Source organism: Gracilinanus agilis, chromosome 3, assembly GCF_016433145.1.
Source record: "Gracilinanus agilis isolate LMUSP501 chromosome 3, AgileGrace, whole genome shotgun sequence".
NCBI classification, from domain to species: domain Eukaryota; kingdom Metazoa; phylum Chordata; class Mammalia; order Didelphimorphia; family Didelphidae; genus Gracilinanus; species Gracilinanus agilis.
In genome coordinates, this window is record NC_058132.1 from 94,944,947 (window position 1) to 94,968,015 (window position 23,069).

General features: G+C 38.1%; 1 protein-coding gene across 1 annotated transcript in view; it reads right to left on the reverse strand.

Moving 5' to 3' along the window:
* Nucleotides 1-23,069, reverse strand: part of C2CD3 (C2 domain containing 3 centriole elongation regulator) — a 175,150-nt gene that overhangs the window by 64,526 nt on the left and 87,555 nt on the right. The window contains 4 exon segments of the mRNA XM_044668915.1: nt 4,433-4,571; nt 12,711-13,043; nt 15,046-15,648; nt 16,840-16,929. Coding sequence (XP_044524850.1) covers nt 4,433-4,571; nt 12,711-13,043; nt 15,046-15,648; nt 16,840-16,929 — 1,165 coding nt within the window.

Here is a 23,069-nt window from a genome sequence, read left to right on the forward strand (position 1 = left end):
AGTAGAAACCAGAGACAGGAAGTGAGATATAAAAGGTGGCAAGTATCAGTTGGTGGTGTGTGTGTGTGTGTGTGTGTGTGCGTGCGCGTGCGCCCGCGCCCTAATTGCTGATAGGACTAGTATTTGTAGGGAAGTTGGCTGCTGGGAGTGTGTTGGGTTGGTGGTTAACATTTAGTTGCTGGAATATAAAAAGGTGGACCTGAGATTACTGAGGGCTTTTGGCTTTAGTCTTGAGAAGACTTTTTGGCTTTAGACTTTAGAGGGCTTTTTGACCTTTTCTGGGTTGGGAGGTGGCTGGTCTTCGTTGACAGACCTAATTGGGGTTGGATGAAACACTGACTGGGTTGGTTTTGATTGGGCTGGATTGGGTTGGAATTCTGTGGGGTGGTTGTTATTAGTGGTAGTAGTTATAGGCAGTTGTAGGTATAGGCAGTTTTAGGTAGTAATTCTAGGTAGTTGTAGGATAACTAATATAGACATTAGGAAATTTTCTTTCTCTACCTCTTTCCTATATTTCTCTCCTTTACTATATTCATAAATTTTACTATATTATTTTACTATCTCTATTTTAATTAAACTAAATTGTTCATTGTTAAAAGCTGCTAGAAGTTTTCTTTTCTCTGGCTTAAAGGGATAATATTAATTTACAACTCTTCTATATTCTCATTAAAACTTAAATCATCAAAAGTTGCTCTCTTATTTTGTCAAAATTCCTAATTTAAACCGTACATTGCCAAATCTAATGGCTTTTTCTCAGTCTTTATCCTCATTAATCTTTCTGTAGGATGTGAAAATATTTGTCAGCCATGCCTGGATAATCTCTTACTTCTCTGTTTCTATAGCTAATCTCTCTTGGTTCTCCTCCTACCTATATGACCATTCCTTTTCATTCTTTTTTTGTCATCTGTATCTTCAAGTTCACCAACTGTGGGTGTCTCCCAAGGTCATATCCTGGTGTCTTTTTTCTTTTCTCTTTCTGTTCTATAACTTCAAGATCTCATTAGCTCCCCTGGGTTCAGCTCCTATATCCACACAAACAATTCCCAGATCTATGTGACTGGCTCTAGTCATTCTCTGGAGCTCTAGGCTCACATCACCTATTCTCTTTAGTACATTTTGAACTGTCCCATAAGCATCAAAGATTTAAGATTCAAATCAAAACATTAATTTCCCTCCCCCTAAACCTCTCCTCTTCAGAATTTCCCTAAACTGTTGATGGCACTGCCCTCTTCCCAGTGATTTCAGTGTTATTTTAGACACTTTGTTTTTAACCCATCCCATAATATTGGATGGGTTACTAAACCTTGTTTCTGCCTTTACAAAATCTTATATATCTGGCTTGTTCTTTCCAATCATACATCCACCACCCTAATATGAGACCTTTCTCACTTTTCATGTGGACCATGGAAGTAATGTCCTAATTGCTCTTTATTTCAAGTCTTTCCCCATTTCTCCTCCACAAAGCTCCAGTGATTTTCTCTTATAGACTTTTGCTGCCTTGTTTAGTCATTTGCATCTAGTTGTTGGATTCCAATTTTTAAAGACTGAATTTCATCCCTTGCTTTTTGATCATCCTTTTCCTTTTAGACTATTTTTCTTTGAAGGTCATCATTAACTTTCTTTGCCTTGTTTTCAAGATGGTCAATTCTGGCTTTCAAGAAACTATTTTCTTGTTTTAGTTCATGTGTCTGTTTCCAGATGACTTATTTTGCATTTTAAGTTCTTTTCCCAATTTTCTTCAGCTTCTCTCGATTGTTTTTTGAATTGTGTATTGAGTTATTCTAAAGCCTGTGTCCAATTTGCTGGAGTTTCTGAGTTTTTTCTTGGTGTTCCTTGGTCCTCCTCTGTTCCATTTGTTCTTTGTTTATTACCTGGATAGAAGCTGAAGATTGTAATTTCTTTTTTTTCTTTTTCTGTTGTTTACTCATATTTTCCCCTTTGTTCCCCAATCATTGGCTTTATTATTGCTCCTCTGTTTATTTGCTAGATCTGTGAATTTGGGTATTTTGTCCTGAAGGGGCTTCTTTTCTTCTCTGCTGACTAACTGGATTAGGCTGATGAAGCTGGCCTATTGTATTAATGAGCCCTGAGGTCAGATCTTTCCTAGCTGTCAGCAGAAGCTGAAGGTGAAGGTGTGGAGGCTAAAGGTAGTTACCTTAGTCCTCCTCTCTTCCTTTTTGCGAGTTGCCTGATCAGAGCTCTGAGCTTCCCATGCTGGTACTAAAATGTTCTATCGGGGTTGCAGCCTTTGCCCTGGGATCCCAGTCAGCTAGATTCTTACTGCATGTCTGAGTACAGTAGATGGGGGAGGGGTGTTGGAGATTTAGCTTCCCTGCCCTCTGAAGGCTTATCTTCACTATTGCTAGAATGGATTAAGCCAGGTGAAACTGATCTGCTGGAGTTGGATGTGCCCTGGGGCCAAAGTCTCTAGAGGCAGAAGCCTAAGAAAATAGGAATGGTGGCTAAATTTTTTCTCCTCTCCTCCAGCTGCCTCCCTGCCAGCTATGGTCAGAGCCCTGAGCAGCCATGGTAGCAAGGCACTCCCTCTTGCTGGAGCCCTTGCCCTGAGACCCCAGCAACCACCGGAGCCTCAGCACAGTAGGTTGGGGGAAGGGTCCTGGGACCTTTCTTCCTTCTTTCCTTAAACCTGAGAATTCAACCTTCTCTGCATACCTTTTAAGTTGAATCAAGCAAAAGGGTCCCCCAGCTCTGTCCTGTTGCTGAATTTGTTTTTGTGTCTCCCTTGAAATGCTTTGTTTTTGATTGGTGTGGAAGGGTTTTCAGAGGGCTCAACTTTTGCTTCTAAGCCGCCATCTTGACTCCTGGATGTCCCAAAGTGATTTTCTTAAAGCACAGGCCTGACTTTGATACTCCTCTGCTAAAAATGAGTTCTGTGACTCTATTATTTTTGAGATCAAATATAAATTCTTTTGTTTGGCTCTCTACAACCTGGCCTCTTTTTTCCTTCCCAATTTTGTTATACTTGTTATATTTGATCCCTCTCCATGAACTCTGGTCAATAGACCTTTAAGGTGACGCTCCATTTCCTATGTCTGTGCCTACATACTGGCTGTCTCCTGCTCTTGGAATACCCTTTAAGGTGACGCTCCATTTCCTATGTCTGTGCCTACATACTGGCTGTCTCCTGCTCTTGGAATGCCCCACATCTTTATCTCAGCCTCTTAGCACTATTTATATAACATCTACCATGTTCCAGGCACTGTGCTAAATGCTTTTTATAAATAATTTCTCGTTTGATCATCATAAATACCATGGGAGGTGGGTGTTATTATTATTTCTATTTTACAGTTGAGAAAATGGAGGCAGACAGATTAAGTGACCTGCCCAGGACTAAAAGAGCTAGTGTTTATGGCTAGATTTGAAGTCAGGCTTTCCTGATTCCAGACCCAGCACTTTATCCACTGTGCCACCAGTTGCCTTAGGGAAATGATCTGAGATGATCATATTAACAAGGAAGAATATCACTGATGGAAACTTGTCAAGATGAAACTTTTATTGGACATTGTAGCTCTGAAGCATTCTTTTTTCTATTCTTCAAGTATGACATTTAAAGAAGGAAGTATCATAATAAAACATAGTTTTCAACAGTGTTTGTGACTGCTCATTTTATGTATAATGGTCTGACTGGAGTAAAACAATGGACAATATGAAAATAAGGCCTGAAACTTACTTCTCTACCACCTGTAAGTCAACTAGGTTATCTTCTTGTTTCAGAGAAGAGTTACAGCAAAATTTCTGTACCTCAAAGATATCCCTGGTCTCTCAGAGAAATCTCATACTTTAATAAATTTAAACACCAGTGAATTTACTGGTATAGGTACTCCCTCTACTTGAATAATTCTTATATTAATATAATTATAATACCATTAGTAGATGGTCTCTGTGAATTGTAGTGGTCAAAACCATTACCACTTGTGGCTACTTCTCTGATGATGAAATTCTTCCAACAAGGTAGGCTGGTTCTCCTATGATAAACACGTAGCCCATTACCAGGTCTATACTTGGAGGGTTTCCAACTTGGCAGGACCTGCTGGGTATTGTGCTCCCTTCTATAGTTCTGAAAACCCACAATTCCATGCTATGAGGAGGTATTAAGGAGTATGTTAACAGAACCCTGTATCCTGAAATATTAGAGTGAAGATATCACAGGTATGGTGAAGGTCTACAGGCAATTTCTAGGTTTTTTCCCCCAGACTGTTTTATGAAAAGAGGGAAAGCTTTTTCATGAAATAAAATAATTTTTGAGTCTACATCACTTGTCAGTGGCTACTTTAGAAGAATTTCCTATTTTAGATGAAGGTCCCTTCCATCTCTGAGGTTCTATGGTTCAATTATATGCTTAGCCATGGATGATGTTTCTCGGACATAACCAGCATTACTGGGTGTTGGCTACAAAAAAAAAGCCTTATACCTGGTTTCTTGCTGAAAGTCCCAGATAGGTGAGTCTGTTTTCTCAATCACAGGAGTGTATATTGGGGATCTCACATCAGCAGCAACAAATGACACACAGCAGCTGGGTACTGTGACATTTCGTTCAGTCAAGGGGCTTCCTGAAATAGAAGAAGTATGGTTAACAGAATAACCAAATCATTACCACCAACACCACCACTGTAGCAGCTTAAATTTCCATCATTCTGACTCACACTTCTGTGAGAGGCAGCTATGGAGCAGAGTAATAGTTCTCAAACTTTCTGTTCTCAGGACCCCTTGTACACTTTTAAAATTTACTGAAGACCCCTCCAAAGAGATTTTGTTTATGTGTATTCTATCAGTATTTATTGTATTAGTAATTAAGTGATACATTTTTAAAATATTTATTAATTTATCAAAATAATAGTAATAAATCCATTACATATTAATAATAACAACTTAGTATTATAATAAAAAGTTTTGGGTACCCACAGGGGTCGAAGGACCATACTTTGAGAATTATGGTACAGTGAATAGAGAGAGCTGGCTATGGAGTCAGGATAACCTAGGTATATAAGTTCTGACATATATTTGCAGTGTGACCTTGGGCAAATTATTTAAACCTCTGGGTGCCTCAGGTAATTCTCTAAGACCAGAAATTGAAGAAGAGTTTCCAATCTATACTGACAAAGGGAGTGAGGAAATTCCCTATAATAATAAAATCACTACAGTAGTTTCCTAATTGATTTCAAATCTCTTCCCAATATTTTCCATATATCTGCCAAGGTGACTTTTCTTGTATGCACATGTATGATCTTATCACCCCTTTTCCTTGGTTACTCAGTAAACTCCACTGGTTCTCTATTACTTTTAGAATCAAATATAATCTTTTCACTTTTTTTTATTTAAAGCTTTTCACAACTTGGCCTACCTTTCCAAACTTCTGTAATGAAGTAATTTAGAGAATAGAATAGAAATTTATCATGAGTAAGAAATACCTAGGCTGTCAGCTTTGAACATTCTGGATTAGAATGCAGCTGGGAGAGAGTGTGAAACTGTCATTTTGCTGGTGTGTGAGGGGTTTGGAGCAGAAGTCCAGCTAGCAGTGACTCCATAAGCTTGGGATCTTTGAGATTGGAGAAGCTTGAAGATAACATCTCTCAAGATAGCCCTGGGTAGTGGAAAGTGTCTGTTTTCTGGTGGACAGCTGCAGGCATTTTTCCCTACCTGGTATCTCTTGGATTATTGGCTGTGCAAGGAGTTGGTTCCTGGTATCCTTTAGACATCAAGGAAGTGACCTGGACCATTTGTGAGAAACCCCAATATCCAGCTCTATCCCTCTAGTCCTTAGCCAAAGCTGTCAGCATGACTGAAGTTAGGTTGACAGAGAAACTTCCCCTTAGAATTCCAGTTCTTGTCAGATATTCCTAGTTACAGATATACCTCTTCCACTTTCCTGACCCTTATAATACATTAAACTGTTTTATTTTCCTTCCTTTTGTTTCCTTTTACCTCAAAGAACCCATAGAGTGTGAGTAGTTAATCTTGTGTTATTCCCCGGTAGTTGACAGAGACCAGTAAACCCAACTGCCATTCTTTTAGTGAAGGGTTATCAGATTTACTCTGCCTCTGATACCCTATCCTTTTTTGTGAGTTTGATCTGTGAGTGGCAGTTGCCTAAAACACTTGCTGGTTTCTCATCGATTAACTCATATTATTCTAAAATGTCTTACATGTTACTCTCCTTCATATCCTATATAGTCCAGCTGTACTAGCCCACTTGCTATTCCTTACATGTGACATTCCATCTTTTGCCTTTCTGCATTGGCTGTTCCTCAGATCTGAAGTGGAGGAGCTTACCTCTGCCCATTTCTCAGAATCAGTGTTTTCATTCAAGACCTAACTCAAAAGTCACCTCCATGAAGCCTTTCTCAGACCTACTAGCTTCTGTTACCTTCTTCTCCAAGGTTACCTTGTATCTGCATGTTGTCTCTTCCATCAGAACATATGATCCTTGATGCTATAGACTGTTTCAATTATTTTGTTGTATCTCCAGTGCTTGGCACATAATAGGCTAATACTTATTTCACTGATAAGTGCATTATTATCTACCTTTTAAAGTCCAATCCAAATGCCATTCTCTTCAGGAAATTTATTTTCAGAATTGTTTTCTAACTCTCTAATGCACCAGCTATCTGTGTGTATCTTCCTACTAAACCAAAGACTCTATTATTTTATTACATTTAACAAATACCTTCTATATGTAAGGAGCTGTGCTAGGTTCAGGAGATACAAAGACAAAAATAAAATGGTACTGGCCTCCTTGTGGGCAGGATATTTAATCTAAACTTTTGCATTTCCCCCAGTACCTATCATAGTTATCATACACACAGTGTGTGCTTCATAAATGTTTGCCAAGTAAATGAATAAACACAGGCAAGGATAGCCTTTCATGGGTGAGGGAATTCTTAAACAGTCTATTGCTGGCTTTACCTACAACAGTAATAGGTATTTAAGTGCTGTTCTTGTCCTATATCTTTTAATGGTCCACCTGGAACTTGACTTGGCTAAGAACACTCTTTGTCACACACAGAAACTTCTGGGGTTGGCAACATTTGCTGAAGGCCTTGAAGACAAATATCTATTATGGCTTGGGGAAAACTTTTTTTTTAAACTTATCTCTGAGCTGAATCTAAAAAACAACTACTTCCCAGGCCCTATTGCCAAAAGCGTGGGAGAAATCATAAGAGGAGATGATAAAGAAGCCAATGGATACTCATCTGTCTGAACTGTGGTGCTTTTCCTGGGTGGTAACAATAAAATAAGGCACTGACTGCAGGGTTCATATCACTCAGCAAGGTGATGATCTGAAAAGCACTTGGCAATGGTCCAGGAATAGAAAAGAATACAAATACGCCAATGCTCCAAGACTTCATCTATGTGGAATCTCTAGCAGATAGACCATAGCCTTATCTATAACTATATATCTATATCTGAATAAATGAATTTCTATGGCTCAGAACAACTTCCTACTAGCCACAACAATGATGATGATCTTAGTCTCTTCCTGATGATGCTATTTGTGATTCACAAAACCCATAATCTCAAAAAAATAACACTAAAGGTGATCCAAAGTGCAATGCTAGATGGGTATAATGAAGATAGCATGTTTTCAACAATACACTGTGGTGAGAAGTGGCATAAAATACATTCTACCAAGAACCAGATGACTGCAAAAAAGAGGACTGGTCATGAGGAGTAACATATGGATAATCTTTGTAAGCACTGTTATCTGTGAAACATTAAATGAATCAGGAGAGGGCATCTAGCACATGGTGAAGGTTTTTTTGTTTTAAATTTTTTAATCATTAATTAATATTCATTTTTAACATGGTTACATGATTCATGCTCCTACTTTCCCCTTCCCCCCCCACCCCCCGCACTTCCCCCACCCATGGCCGATGGTGGAGGTTTTTTATGAAGGATTTATGGAAAGGTATGAAGAAGAATCACATAGGCTAAGTTGTGAATAAATTGTGATCTGTACTGGTTCCTCCCTTTACAACAGATTCTTACAGTGCTTCTTTCTAGGCTTAGAGGTCTGGACCTTGAATACATTCTGGACCTTGAAAATTATATTTTGTATCAGGAAAGAAGTTTATTGCAAAACATGTATATATGTATATATATATATATATATATTTGTTATGGTGATTACACTGAGAATAAACTGCAACATAAAAAAGGAGAAGACTCTTTACTTTCTGAATACTGCATCAAAATATGGGCTTGTACTACTTAAAAAAAGTTTTTTTTGAGCTTGTACTATTTTAAACAAACCTGGGGTATGAAGATCTAAAATAGAGAAATTAAGGTAATCATTTATTTTACAGAAACTCTTCACTTTATGAAAAGGATCTTTTTCAGGGTAAATTTCTTGAGTGCACTGATCACATAACAGTACTTCAAAAGTTAATTGGTTTTATTGTGTAGGGCCTTATCACTATTAATGCAAGATTTAATACCATCCTAGCAGATAAATTTCTATGTATATTGAAAATTTATCAAAGGATGGTAAACTCTTGATTTAATATGAATTGGCAATTAGTTAGTTTGGTTCTCAAATGAAAGTCACTCACAGTGTAACCCCAGGCTCTTATCTTAAGTCTTTCTAGGTTGGTGCCACCTGCCAGAGCTATCTGTGATCCTATGGCAGGGCCCCAAGAAATTGAGTCACCTCCATGTAAAGACAAGGCACCTGAGAATTTTAGGATAACATTAATGCCAGTTCATGTTTCTAAACTGCCTTGTGGTTTCATAATAATTTATAGACATCATATAATCCTTGCAGCATGCTGAGAAAGTCATCTAGATGAATGGAACTAATCATATCACTTCTTTGCTTAGTGATTTTCCATCTCTTACTGAGTCATGTCCTTTGCTTGATTTTGCCTTCCAGTGTAATTTGATTTTATCTTGCATTCCTAGCATTATCTCCTCCTATAATTCCCCATATTTAATCTAAACTCTGTCTAAACTAATCTTGAATTTTAAGGATGGGATTTGTGCAAGGGGGTTGGGACCAAAGGAGCCAGAGAAGGAGTTGCTGACAGTTGAGACCACAGAGGATTCTGGGAGATTCTCCAGAGAAGGGAAGGAGAGGAGAGGTCTTTGGGCAGAGGACTGGGAATAAGGAGGAGGAGGACGACCTAGCTTGGATCCAGTCCTGAGGACTTCTTGAGGATCTTTCTTTGGAAATTGAAACCCTGATTCCCTGATCAAAGCCATTCCATCGCATCTCACCCAGCAAGACTTCAGCTATCGAGTCAGCCAAGTTTTTGGACTCCATTTTTGGAGCAATTCTCTTAGACTCCTCCCATTACCCAACCTTGCTGAGATACCCCCTTTTAGTCAAAACTTACAATTATAGAAAAGGATAGAAACGGAAAACTAGAAATAGAAACAGAAGGAGAAAGGGCGGGGGAAGAAGCTTAGGAGTGGACACCCCAAAGGTTCCCTCCTAAGTGACTGACCCCATAGAAATAGAGAAGAGGGCATCCCCAAATCCCTCTGCCCTTCATCCCTTTCCCCAATCCCTGAACTGTGAATAATAAAAGCCATTCATCAGTCAGATAGAGTTCCCAGAGTACCTGAGAAACAACAAGGGAGAGGGGAAACCACAGCTTGTCTGGCTGCTTCTATCTTGAAGCCAGACCACCCTCTGTGAATTTAAATGATGAGGGGGAGGTTTGTGTGAACGTCCTTATTCAGAATCGGATTGGGGTATCACATACCTCATCTTATAGGGAAGCCTTGCCCCCAACTCCTGTGTGGTGGCATGACCATCCAGGTCATCCAGTTTTGGGGTGAAACCCCCTTAAAGTCTCCCAGTGTTTATTCGGCCCCCAGGGGAGAGCTGGAAGAGAGACTCATCTCATAGACTTTCTCCATCTCCCTTCTATCAGACATTGGTTACTGACTCCCTTATTATTACTGAATGCAACTTTCATGTACTTCCTATATTTTTCCAACCCTCAAGCTTTTCTCTGTGTTTTCCCCTATAACTTTTCCCCCTGCCTTTTCCCGGGGCAACCTCTACTCATCTTTCAAGAGTCGTTTTGAATGTACTGATGACTCCAGTTGTAGTACTCTATCATTTAATCTCATAGCACCATTGTACCTGTTGAACCATAGCACCTTTTTATGTTCTTATTTGTTGTTCAGTCATTTTCAGTTGTAGCCAACTCTTGTTGATCCCATTTGGGGTTTTCTTGGCAAAGATACTAGAGTAGTTTGCCATTTCCTTCTCTAGCTCATTTTACAGATGAAGAAATTTGGACAAACAGGGTTAATTGTCTTGCCCAGAATCATACAGTTAATAAGTGTCTGAGGCCAGATTTGAACTTATGGAGATGCATCTTCCTGATTCCAAGTCCAGCACTCTTATCTCCTGTGCCACCTAGCATGATATCATATTTATCTGTGTACCTGTCATACTCCATGGGATTCTGTCTTCCCAAATTTCAGCAGCCAGATTAGCCAATTGCATAAAGTGGTTGCTTATATTTTAAGAAATGAGTAAATCTCACAAATATCATAGATTAAATAGGGAATACTAGTCTTGGAGGCAGATCTTTGATCTTTAAATATCTGAAAGGTTGTCATGAGGAAGAGAAAGTGAACTTGATTATTTCAAGTAAGCATTAGAATGAATTTCTAACACTTAAAGCTGTTCAACCCTGGAATGAATTATATGTGGGGGCAAGGGGTTCTCTATTCCTGAAAGTGTTCAGAGATTGGACAGCTACCTGCCAAAGATATAGAAAGGGATTCTTGACTTGGGAAGTTGGATTACATCATCTTTCTTATCCTTTCTAAGACTATAAAGTTGTTGATGATGATGATATGTACATCAATATTTATTTTGATGAGAGGCATAATGGTGGTGCTGAGAAAGCTGACCTCATAGCTACAAAGACTTGGGTTCTACCTCTGATATAAACTGGTGTGTGACTTTGGGCTCTAGACAACTTTCCAAGACTAAAAGTTGCAAAGAAGGTGTTGACCTAAAGTAGTAAAGGGAGTTTCTAACCAGTAACTCCCTACCTATGAAATCCCAGGTCCCTTTTACTATGTGTTTTGATTCATTAATTATCTCTACATACATATGCACATAACCATATTTATCAATGCTTGATTGCTTCATGTCCCTGTTAGGATGAAAATCCTTCTGAGGACTAGTGCTGGAATCAATCTACCTTTTGTAGATACCCAATCTCTATGCTGTCTTTGGTGTTAACACTGTGATGATGTTTCTTTAGGTCATGGAGGGCTTACTTGCATAGTCTCATCTAATTGGCAGGTTGTGTTTAAATTTAAAATAATGGTGAGAGATTATAGATGCCATGAGCATCTTTTGACTTTGCAACAGTTCTAGGTTGTAACAATATGGAAAGTCTAGAGTCTATGGTTAACAATAGAGGCAGCTCAGTGGACAGAGAATCAGGCCTGGAGTAGGAGGGATCTGGGTTCAATCAGGTCTCAGACACATTCTAGCTGTGTGAGCCTGGGCAAGTCACATAATCCCAACTGCCTGGCCATTACCATTCCTTCTGCCTTGGAACTAATATTTCATGTTGATTCTAAGATAGAAGATAAAGGTTAAAAAAAAAAAAAAAAAAAAAAAAAAAAAAAAAAAAAAAGGATGGTCAAATGACTGAAATGATTCCTGAGGAGTGCAAGCCAAAGTAAGACATGGGAGCTCAGAAACCTAGTATAAATTTAAGCTGCAATAATACTAGCAATTTCTAGAATGAAGGAGGTAAGAAATCTTGCTGCTGACTGCCCCATTCAGATTATATCTGGAATAATGTGCTTAAGGAGGAAATTAATACAAAGGATACATCCAAAGAAGGTATTCAACTGAGATGGTAAGAAGGGAAAGGGAAAAAGTATTTATTGTCTACTATGTACCAGGCATTGTTCTAAGTGCTTTACAAATATTACTTTATTTGATCCTCACAACAACCCTGTAAGGTAGGTGCTATTGTTATCCCCATTTTATAGTTAAGGAAAATGAGGGAGAGGTATAGTGACTTGCCCAAGGTCACACAGCTAGTATCTGAGGCTCAATTGAACTTAGGGCATCTTATAATATCCACTGAGTTACTTGCCTCAAGGAGAGGCACAAGACAAGTGATATAAGGATCAGTTGAAAGAATTTGGAGCATTAAGCCTAAAGAATATACTTAGGGGACGTGACAGCTATCTTCAAGTATGTGAAAGGTTATCTTATGGAAGAAGCAGGTGTTCAATTCAAGAAGGCATAAAAAGAGTAAAGTATATAAGTTGAGAGGCATCTTCTATGTAGGATAAAGATCTCTGGACTTGGAGTCAAAAGACCAAGTCCTAGATTGCCAATGACTGTTAATGACCTAGAGAAAATGCCACTGGAGCTCTCAGAACCTCAGAATTCTCATATGTAAAATGAGTATCTCCTTATTTCACAGGACTATGGAGAAGAAAGAACTTTGTAAATCTTAAAATGTCCCACAAATGTGAGCTATACTTACTATTCTACCAAGAAAAGCTTCCTATCAGATCTGTCCCCAGATAGGATGAGATATATTAAGAGATATATATAATGTCTGTGGAGGCAGTAGGATCACTTATTATGGAAGTTTGGGAGAGGATTTCTGCTTAGGAATGTATCAGATTAAATAATCCTCTAAGTATGAATGTAGTAAAACTGAGTTAAGAAAATTATTCATAAACTTTACCTTTTAAACTTAAGTGCATTGCTCTTTCCACTAAGACAGTGACAGCAAATGTGCCTTCCAGATCCACTATGCCTGCTTCTATAGGGACACACTTTGTTGAGGGACTTTCTGAACAAGAAGGCTTCTTGGAGTCACTCTGGTTTTCAGGGTCTTCAGGATCCTGTTGGCTGGGAATCTTTTCTGAGTCACTGTTGCTGCTGTAGTCAATGCAGTTAGGCTGGTGAGCAGGTTGAAGGGGAAAAGAAGCAGATCTTTCTGCAGTGACAACAACATGAACTCGCACCGCTGCCCCTGACAAGTCAGAGGCACTGCGTCCAAACACAGGATAAACACCTACAAGAGGAGAAAAATAAAATGGTCCCAATAAGGCCCAGAAGAAGTGTGGTCAGATTTTTAAAGGAGTATAAAGATTAAGCATGTTCTTTTTCTGCATAAAATTCCACTTTGATTTTCCTTTTTTTTTTTTTTTTTTTTTGAGACTGTCACAAATTATGGCATTTTCATTTTCTATTGAACTGCTGCCCTTTAAAAAAAAACAACCCAACAAACCTAACTCCAATGTTGTCTTCTTCAGGAACCCCATTAGTTATGATTCTCTATAGTCTAAAGTAGCACTTTAATTTCTCTTTAAGTCATTGATCATGTGTTAGTTTTATCCCACTATGAAACGAAAAGCTTCATGAAGGTAAGGACAATACTTGAACTCTGAGAGGCAGCAGGTTGGAGCAAAAGGATAAATAGAATTGGGAATCTGGAGACCTGAGTTCAAATACTAGCTTTGAAACTTACCAGCTGAATTTCTACTATGACTGTTTTTTCAACTGTAAAATGGGAGTTATTTATATTATATTATATTATATTATATTATATTATATTATAATTATATTATATTATTACATAATATAACTCCATAGTGTTGTAAATTGTGAAGAAAGCACCCTGTAAGCCTTAAAGTGTTACAGAAATTCAATTTAACTTAATTCAGTAATCATGTGGGAGTTCTCTCTCCTCTACACGTTTGCTTAGACCTTGGGCCATGCTAGAAATGCAGTCCTCCTGTCACCAAGGACCCCTGTTCTCTCCAAGGCTCCGACCATGCAGCCTCATGTACTATCTATTCATCTACCTTAGTGGGAGGAAGTAAATTAGGGATATTTAAGTGGGTGCAGATTTATGGATATGTTGAAATCATAGCAAAAGAAGGCCTAACCCTGAGGGTAGTAAAGAGATCCAGGGGTAGCCTGAGACTTCATGGGAAGAAGAATGCAAAATTGCTTTTTGGCTGGACCATAAGTAAAAGAAATGGGAGAGGGCAAGTCTAGCCAAGTAAGCCCTAAAGAAATCTAAATTATTATTTTTTACCTAATAAGAGTTTTGCAATAAAAATGTTTAATAAACCTTGAAGCACTTTAGAAACTTGTATGAATATAACCTTCTTAAATGAACAAAGATAAAACATAAATATAATTATATCTATGAAAAAGTAATGGGAGGAATCAAATTTGATTTCATTTCTTCCTACTAGCACCTTGGGAGTGGACCACCCATTCTGGGAACTGCTTGACCTGATTATGTAGGATCTGAATAGGCACACCTGGGTCATGTCTAGTCCTATCACTATGTAGGAAATTGTTCCTAGAGAGGAAGAGGTGTCATTAATGTGGACAAGAGGTCCAGAGAGCTGTCATTCACCTTCCAGTGAAGGGAAGGAAGGAGGAAAAAAATATATTACAACAAGGTGTAGATGAAAAGAAATCTACATCCAAAGCCAGGTTGGCAAAGGTATGGCACATGTGACCCAGCATGCTGGAAGGGGCTGCTTCATTCCCCCTCTCAATCATGCCTGAACAATGTTCAAATTCCCAGTTCTTCTATCCAGCTGAGCAACATGAGCACTTCCTCCCTCTGCTCTCTGGGGTAACGCGGGGGGCCTCACAGTTGGCTTGAAGGTGCAATTTGGGTACATGATCTCTAAAAGGTTTGTTAGTGCTATCCTACAGCATATCTCTATACTTGTTTTATTCCTATCTTAGATAAACAATTTTCTGACAAAAAAGTGTGCTAAATAAAGTGTCTTTTTATTAATGTCACTGTATTATCAATTCTACAAAAGAATTTGAAGAGTGTTAGAGCTGCAAGGAACTATGGAGACAATCTATTATACTCTCCTATTTTATAAAGGGGGAAATTGGTTCATGATGAGGGAAGGACATGACCATAGTTAAACAGCTATTAAATAGAAGGGCTGGAACATGAACCCAGGGTTTTTTTTTTAACTCCACCTTTATTTTATCACACTATGCTTTTTTCTTAAATCATTAACATGCCTACTCACCACTAACAGTCAATGTTTTTGCTGTCCTCTCGCTGAGCCTGGAAAGATCCACATAGGCTGACCCAATCAAAGTATCTGTGTGGTGGGGCCTCTCCACACTGTCATTCCCATATGACCGCCACACCTGGATTTCTAATTTTTCTTCCCTGAAGTACCAAAGCAGTGATGGTCCCATGCTAACATCTACTTTTTTTGTTGTTGTGAATGTCACTGTGGCTTGTTTTTCATCCATGGTTAACTTTGGTTTTCTGAGTGGGGTCCAGAAGCCCTCTTGGTTATACAGCTTATAGCGAAGGTAGCAGTGGGTGGCCTTGTGGATATGTGTCTGGCCAGCCAGTAACATACAGTGGGTTGGCAGCCATGCTCTTGGGGTGGAGATGGTGACAGTAGCTGGCCACTCCTCAGCATCTGTGAGGAGGTCAGCAGGGCTTTCCTCAAAACTCCAGCCGAGAAGTTTAGCAGCTTCCAAGACTCGTTCTCTGTCACCAGAATGGGCAAAGGAAACAGATAGCTCCAGGCCACCCACAATCATCTGCATGATGTCGGCATTTTGTTTTGAAGCCAAGTCTTCCGGCAAGATGACTGGATACCACCCTGTAATCCCTTATGAAAGAAGACAATTATGGAGGTGTGCTGTTTCTATCTCCTTTAAGAACTAAGAGAAAACATGGATCCATAAACAGACAGATAATATTTCACTAGGAAACGTGCTTCTGACAATAGGAACTAGTAAGAAGAACACAGGCTGGGAGCTGATAGACCCAAGAACTAGTTGTACAACTTGGGAAAAGTTAGAGAATGTACCTTGATTTCTAAGATGGATTTTTTGTTTACCTCATAGTTATTTTATCAGACTAAAGAGGTGAAAATAAACAGATGCACAGAATGTTAGAACTAAAAGGACTTTAGACCATGGAACAAAGGATTACAGAGCTAGAAAGGTTCTCTAAGAACTTAAAGAGTCAAATTGGTTCATTTTACAGATTTAGCTTTTTGTGACATTAAAAAGAGCATTGTAACAGCATTTATAGACCTAGATTCTATTCTCAGTTCTGCTACTAATTATGTAACTTTGGAAAGATACCTGTACACTCTGAGCTTTAATTTTCTCATTTGTAAAACTATAGGATCACAAGTAAATTATTTCTACAATTCCTTTCAGATCCAGAGTTCTGTAAGTCTATGAATTAAGGACCTCAAGATGTGAACTTGCAAGTACCCAGCACTTAAATGAAACAAGTTTCTGTCTATTCATTTGAAAATAGCCATATACAATAATTGATATTAGAGCCAAGGAACCTCTCCAAGGGATGAGTGGCTGATATTTTGAGAGAGAACTTTTCAGGGTTAGGTCTGTTACTTGTTCTGGGTGTGTAGGAATAAAATGATTTTAGGCTAAGGAAATACGGAATGCATGTTTTTACCTCTAGAGGAAACCAGAATTACAAGGCCAGTGGAGTATTAGGGTTAAAAGGGATAATTACCACTAGAACATAAAGAACCTAAAGTCTATAGCAAATAAAATTCATATTTTATAGAGAGTGAAATTGAAGCCCAGACAGGGGAAGTGACTTGTCCATGGTCACAAAAGTGAGCCAGCTGTTCAAAGTCTGACTAGCTCAGTGATCCAAAGACCTGACTCTTTAATGAGCTATTTTGTTTTTATTTATTTATATATACACGCACACATAACATAATATGTATATGTAATATGTAATAAATACAAATATTTATTATAATATTTAATATATTATAAAATATTATATTTTAATAAACTGAACAATAGTTACTCACCTGACCTTTTAATGAGCAAGTCTTTCATTGGAATTCTGACTACTCCAAGGAGATACTCTCTCAAAGGCTGAATATGATCTGGTTGACTACCTACAAAATCAAAGTAAACAAAATTAAAAATAACTTAGTAGACTAATGGACCAAAGGTTTTGCTTACAGTATGTAAAATGGATTCCAGTTTTTGAGAATGAAGAACAATGAATGGAGAAGATATTGGTCAAAGGTTACACTGATGTTTTGAATAAAAGTAATCCTCTGGCATTTGACTTTTTTCTTAAAAGATTTTTATATTTATTTCTTCCATCTCTTCCTCTGCTTGATTCCCATTGTGATGTTGTTGGTTTAAGCCAATTATCAGTTCTTGCCTAGACTACTATAATAGCTTCCTATCAGGTCTTCTAGTCTCTGGTCTATCTCTTCTCCAGGCCATCTTCCATACACCACTGCCAGATCAAGCTTCTTAATGTACTGCTATTCAGATTACTCCTATACTCAAGAACCTTCAAGACTTCACAGTACATAATGTTTAAATATAATCTGGCACGATCTAGCTCCAGTCTACCTTTCCAGGCTTCTCTCAGTCACTCTGCCCCTTCTACATGCTCTTCAATTGAATGAAACAAAAATATTCTCATCATACCCTTGTTTCTATGTCATCCCCCATACTTATATTGGTATCTCCTCTGTTATTCCACTAATCTCTACCTGTGAGAACCCTACTTATGTCTTAAGGACAACATTACACTATACTCTTCTTGATAAAATCTTCCTTGTCCAGTCCACATGAAAGTAGATCTCTCACAGAAGTTGGATTAAATCTCTGCTTTGCATTTGTCATGCTTGGCCTCATATCAGTTATTTGTGTGCAAGTCTACTCCCCATACTCTTGTGAGAGAAGGGACTGTGCCATATGTATTAGTAGTGTGTGTGTCTTCAGTGGATTAGCAATTTCTTTATGTAGAAGGAAATAGTTAATGTTTTTTAACTTGTATTTATTGAATTTAATTAATTCGCTAAGTATTCAATGAGGAACTACTATGCATAGAATCTATGTTGGACGAATAAGATATCGTCCTCGCCTTCAGGATGTTTACATTCCAATATATGGATATGTTATGTACAGAAATAACAATAGCAAAGTATGATGTGAAGTACAAATGCAACACTTTTTACAGATGAAGGAGATCACTTTTGGTTAGAGGAGGAGGAGGAAGAAACCCAGGAAAAGCTCTATAGTTAAGGCAGCATTTAAAATGGGCACTGAAGAATGAGTGTGAATTATTTTTGGCAGTGATTTCACTGGTTTGGGAACTCCTAAGTGCTGAGAAGGAATTAAAAATCAAAAACTTTGGATATAGGGTAAAAATGGCCTGCTATCTCAGGAATTGTTGGGTTTCTCCCCACTGGAGGTCTTCAAACAAAAGCTATGTGTTAAAATACTGAGTTAAGATTTGAAGTAGCTTTCTATTCAGGTAGTGGCTAGACTACATGGATTATGAGGTATCTTTCAGCTCTGACATTCCATGTGACCAATATGAACAAAGACAAGGAGGTGGAAAACTATGGGATATGTCTGAAGAAAGAGAAGTCATCAAGTTTAGCTGAATCATATGGCATGTGAAGGGGAGCAGCAAAAGATGAGCTGGAAAGGTAGACTTAGGCCAGACTGTAATGCCTTAGATACCAGGGTGAAGAATTTATACTTTTATTTGGTAGTCAAAGGGGAACTACTGAAGGGCCTGGAGAAGGGAGGTTCATCTATAACATTTGATAGGTGATCAGGGAGATAACTCTGGATCAAAGGAGAGGTATTAGAAAGAAAGGTAGTGACAAATGAGGAAAGAGAAAAGGGGACAACAGGACTTAGTGACAGACATTACAAAGTACTTTGAAATAATGGACATCTCTTCACGTGCTAAATCTTTTTTAAATTCATTAATCTTTTTATATGTAGCATAATTTTCAAAAATATAAACCTAACATAATAATACTTATTTCCCTGCTTGTCTCAGTTTCCCTCTATACTACTATGTACATATATATATTTAAACCTTTACCTTCCGTCTTGGAATCAATACTGTGTATTGGCTCCACGGCAGAAGAGTGGTAAGGGTAGGCAATGGGGGTCAAGTGACTTGCCCAGGTTCACACAGCTGGGAAGTGTCTGAGGTCAAATTTGAATGCAGGACCTCCCGTCTCTAGGCCTGGCTCTCAATACACTGACCTACCCAACTGCCCCCTTCTGTGTATTTTTAAATGCTTCAACAGCCTTTTTTTTTTTTACAAATCATAATCACTTACATTCTCCTCTCCTTCTCCCCCAAAAGGGCTCTCTCTTGAAACAAATAAGGATAGTCAAGTAAAACCAATTCACACACTGGCTGTGTTTAAAAATCTAAGGGTTATTCTATGGCTATAGCTCATTACCACTCTGCCAAAAGGTGGAAAAAAGCTTCATCATCAGTCTTCTGGAGTTGAGGTTAGTGACTGCATTGATCAATGTCTTAAATCTATCAAAGTTGTTTTTCTTAACATTGTAGTCACTATAATTTTGACTGTTTCTGCTCATTTCATTGTGCCTCAGTTCATATAAATTTCTCATGTTTTTGTTAATCTTTTGTCATTTCTTAGGACATAATGTTACTTTATGACATTTATGTACCATAATTTGTTGTTCTATTCCTTAATTGACATGAGGGCATTTATTTTGTTTCCATTGTCTTAGCTACAACAAAAAGTGTTGCTAAACTCTTTATAGAGTGATCATTTCCTTCTGACATTTGAGATATATACCTAGTGATATCACTGGGTCAAAGGGTATAGTTTATTGACATTTTAGTAAAGTTACAAGTTGCTTTCCAGAATGGTAATCCCACTTCACAGCTCCACTAACAAAGCATTAGTATATATAATAAAAGTAGTCTTTTTTCTTTTTGTCATCTTTGCCAAATTAATGGGTGTGAGATCAAACCTCAGAGCTGTTTTAATTTTCAGTAGTTACATTAAGGATTAAAACCTTCCCCCCACACATGGTTGTGAACAAATAGGATTTGTTCTTTTGAGAATTGCCCGTAATACCCTGTGATCAATTGTCTAGATGTTCTTAATATCAGACCTTCATCAGAACTTGTTGAAAAGGTTTTTCTTAGTTCAATTTTGTTGTCCTAATTCTAATTACACTTTGTCTGTGAATTTTTACATTAGATAAAAAAAAATCTACTTTATCTTCTCCTATTTATTTTAGCTATGAAAGATAACTTCTTTCTACTTTGGTTAGTTTGTGCCATCCCCCCCCCCCCCCCATTATACCTGATGTCATTTTTTCACATTTCCCAACCCCTCTGCTCAGTAGCCCAATGGGAGCACATAGGAGGCAAGGTGGGTGGCTCATAGGTGATAGAGCTGGAGGGGAGCAGAGCTCTCAGGCCACTCTCCTTCCCCTCTCTACACTTGCTGAGTGTTTCCCAATGGCAGTGCTTACTCTCTCCTCTGTATGGGGTAAGGGGTGAGGGCAGGCACAGCACTTGGTGGGGAGGTAGGGGGAGTGGTGGTAGGGCCCAGTACTGTCTCTAAAAGGTTTGCTATCACTACTCTAGATGAATATTATTATTTTTCTAATGCTATAAAATAACTCTTTAATAGCTTGCTTATTGTGGCAATAAGGAAATAAACTAATTTAGGTAGTACTGTCATATTTTAGAGTTCTTCCCCCCGCCCCAAACCCTTGTACTTCGGTGCATTGTCTCATAGGTGGAAGAGTGGTAAGGGTGGGCAATGGGGGTCAAGTGACTTGCCCAGGGTCACACAGCTGGGAAGTGGCTGAGGCCGGGTTTGAACCTAGGACCTCCTGTCTCTAGGCCTGACTCTCACTCCACTGAGCTACCCAGCTGCCCCTAGAGTTCTTTTTAATAGAATTTGTCTCTCTTCCTGCATTTCTTTGTGGGTGGAGGGAAGGAAGGAATATAAACAAAGGCTGATTATTTGTGTGGGTTAATTTTGTTAAAAACAAAAACAATCCAAATTCCTACTTTACTGGAGTTATTGTTTCAGAGTTAAGGATCTCTAAGAACGTTATCACACTGACAATTTTGTTTCCTTTTTGTCTATGTTTATTCCCTCAACTTCTTTTGCTCACCTTATTGCTATAGTTAAGATATCTAGAACTATATGAAACTAATAGATATAACAAAGGAAATCTTTGCTTTTTCTCTATTCTTACTGAAATGTTAGTTCTTGGTTTTAGGTGGATGCTATTTGCCATATTCAGACCCATTTAATCTTCAAATTTTAAAGGTTTTTAACATATATTTTTAAAAAATTTATTTTATTAAAAAAACAAAAACAACCTTTATCTTCTGTCTTAGACTCCATACCTGGGTACTGGTTCCAAGGCAGAAAAGAAGTAAGAGCTAGGTAATTGGGGTTAAGGTCACATGGCTAGGAAGAATCTGAGGTCACAGTTAAACCCAGGACTTCCTGTCTCTTCCAGACTGAGTTCTCTATCCCCTGAGGCACCTAGCTGCTCCCATATGTTTTTGATAAAGAACTTTTTCTGCTGCTATGATAAATCATATAATTTTTATATTTGTTATCAATATGTTTCAAATTTGTTATTATTATGGTTTACTTTTCATTGTTCTAAATTTGAATAAACTTTGCATTCCTAGTACAATCCAACTTTTTCATAGTGTATAATTGCTGAAGACTCTATGCTAACATTTTATTCAACATTTTTTGTATCAAAATTCACCAGCACAGTTTTTTTACCTTCTGTTTTATCTCTCCATGATTTAAGAGATTAGAGTCATTATTTGTCTCACAAAAGGAGTTTTTTGGGATGCCTCATTTTCCTATTGTTGCAAATCACTGATTTAATATAAGGTTTGTCTTTTGAATGTTTGGCAGAACTGACTTGTAAATCTACCTGGTTCTGAATTTTTTCCTTTGGGAGTTCCTTTAGAGCTCATTCAGTTTAATTTTCTTTGATTGGGTCATTAACATTTTCTGGTTTTGTTCTCTTAATCTGGTGGAGTTGTGAACTGATCCAATGATTCTAAAGAAAAATTTCAAACTATTTCCAAAGGGCTGTAAAAGTGTGCATACCTTTTGAACCAGCAATACCACTAATGGATGTGATCCCAAAGAGATCAAAGGAAACAGAAAAGTACTTATATGTACAAAAATATTCATAGCAGCTTTTTCTGTGTGGTGGTAAAAAACTGGAAATTGAGTGGGGATACTCATCAATTGGGAAATGGCTAACCAAGTTGTGGTATATGATTGTGATGGAATACTAATGTGCTATAAGAAATGATGAGTGGGATGATTTCAAAAAACCTGGAAGACTTATATGAACTAATGCAAAGTGAAGGGATAGGGTCAAAGGGATGTTAGGGTCTGACCCAGTGAGAAAAGAGTTATAAATAAATGTTGGAGTCTGACTCAGGGAGAAAGAAGCCAAAGGTCATGTGCAAAGCTGGGCTGTTATAGCAAACTTCAAGTGTCTTATCTAGGACATGTTCACGGTTCCTTCTGGAGTATCTTTGTAAGCCCTTAGAAATGTATTTGTTCTGTTTCTGGGAAAGTTTTAGACCTCTTGTACCAACCCTCCATAAACAAAAAAATCTTTGTCATCTTGCAGGCAGATGTCTCCCCAATATACATATATCTTGATGTATGCATCTAACTGCCTAATAGAACTCTCTCATTATAAAAGCTTGCCTCTTATCTATAATAAACAGAGTGAAGTGAAGCTGTCCAGCCTGGTCCTGCCTTACTGATTCACTCACTTCAGCATTTTGGACCCTAACAAGCACAGATCAGGCATCTGGCAGTGAAGTAAGCAGAACTTGAAGAACATTGTACATAGTAACATTAATGCTGAGCAACTATGAAAGTCTCAATCTTATCAATACTATGATCTAAGACAGTTCCAAAGGACTTGTGATGAAAAATGCCATCCAACTCTTGAGAAAGAACTGATGGAACTCTGAGTGCAGTTAGAAGTATAACTTTTTCACTTTCTTTTTCTTTCCTTTTCTGTTTTATTTTTTTGGGGGAGGCAACATGGCTAAAATGGAAATATGTTTGACATTACTTTATATATATAACTGATAAATTATTGCTTTCTCAATGGGTGGGGGAGGGAGTAAATGGAAGAGTTCAGAACTTGCTTGCTGAATGACCTTATTGACTGATGGCATAAAATGACTATTGGCTTTGGTTTCTAG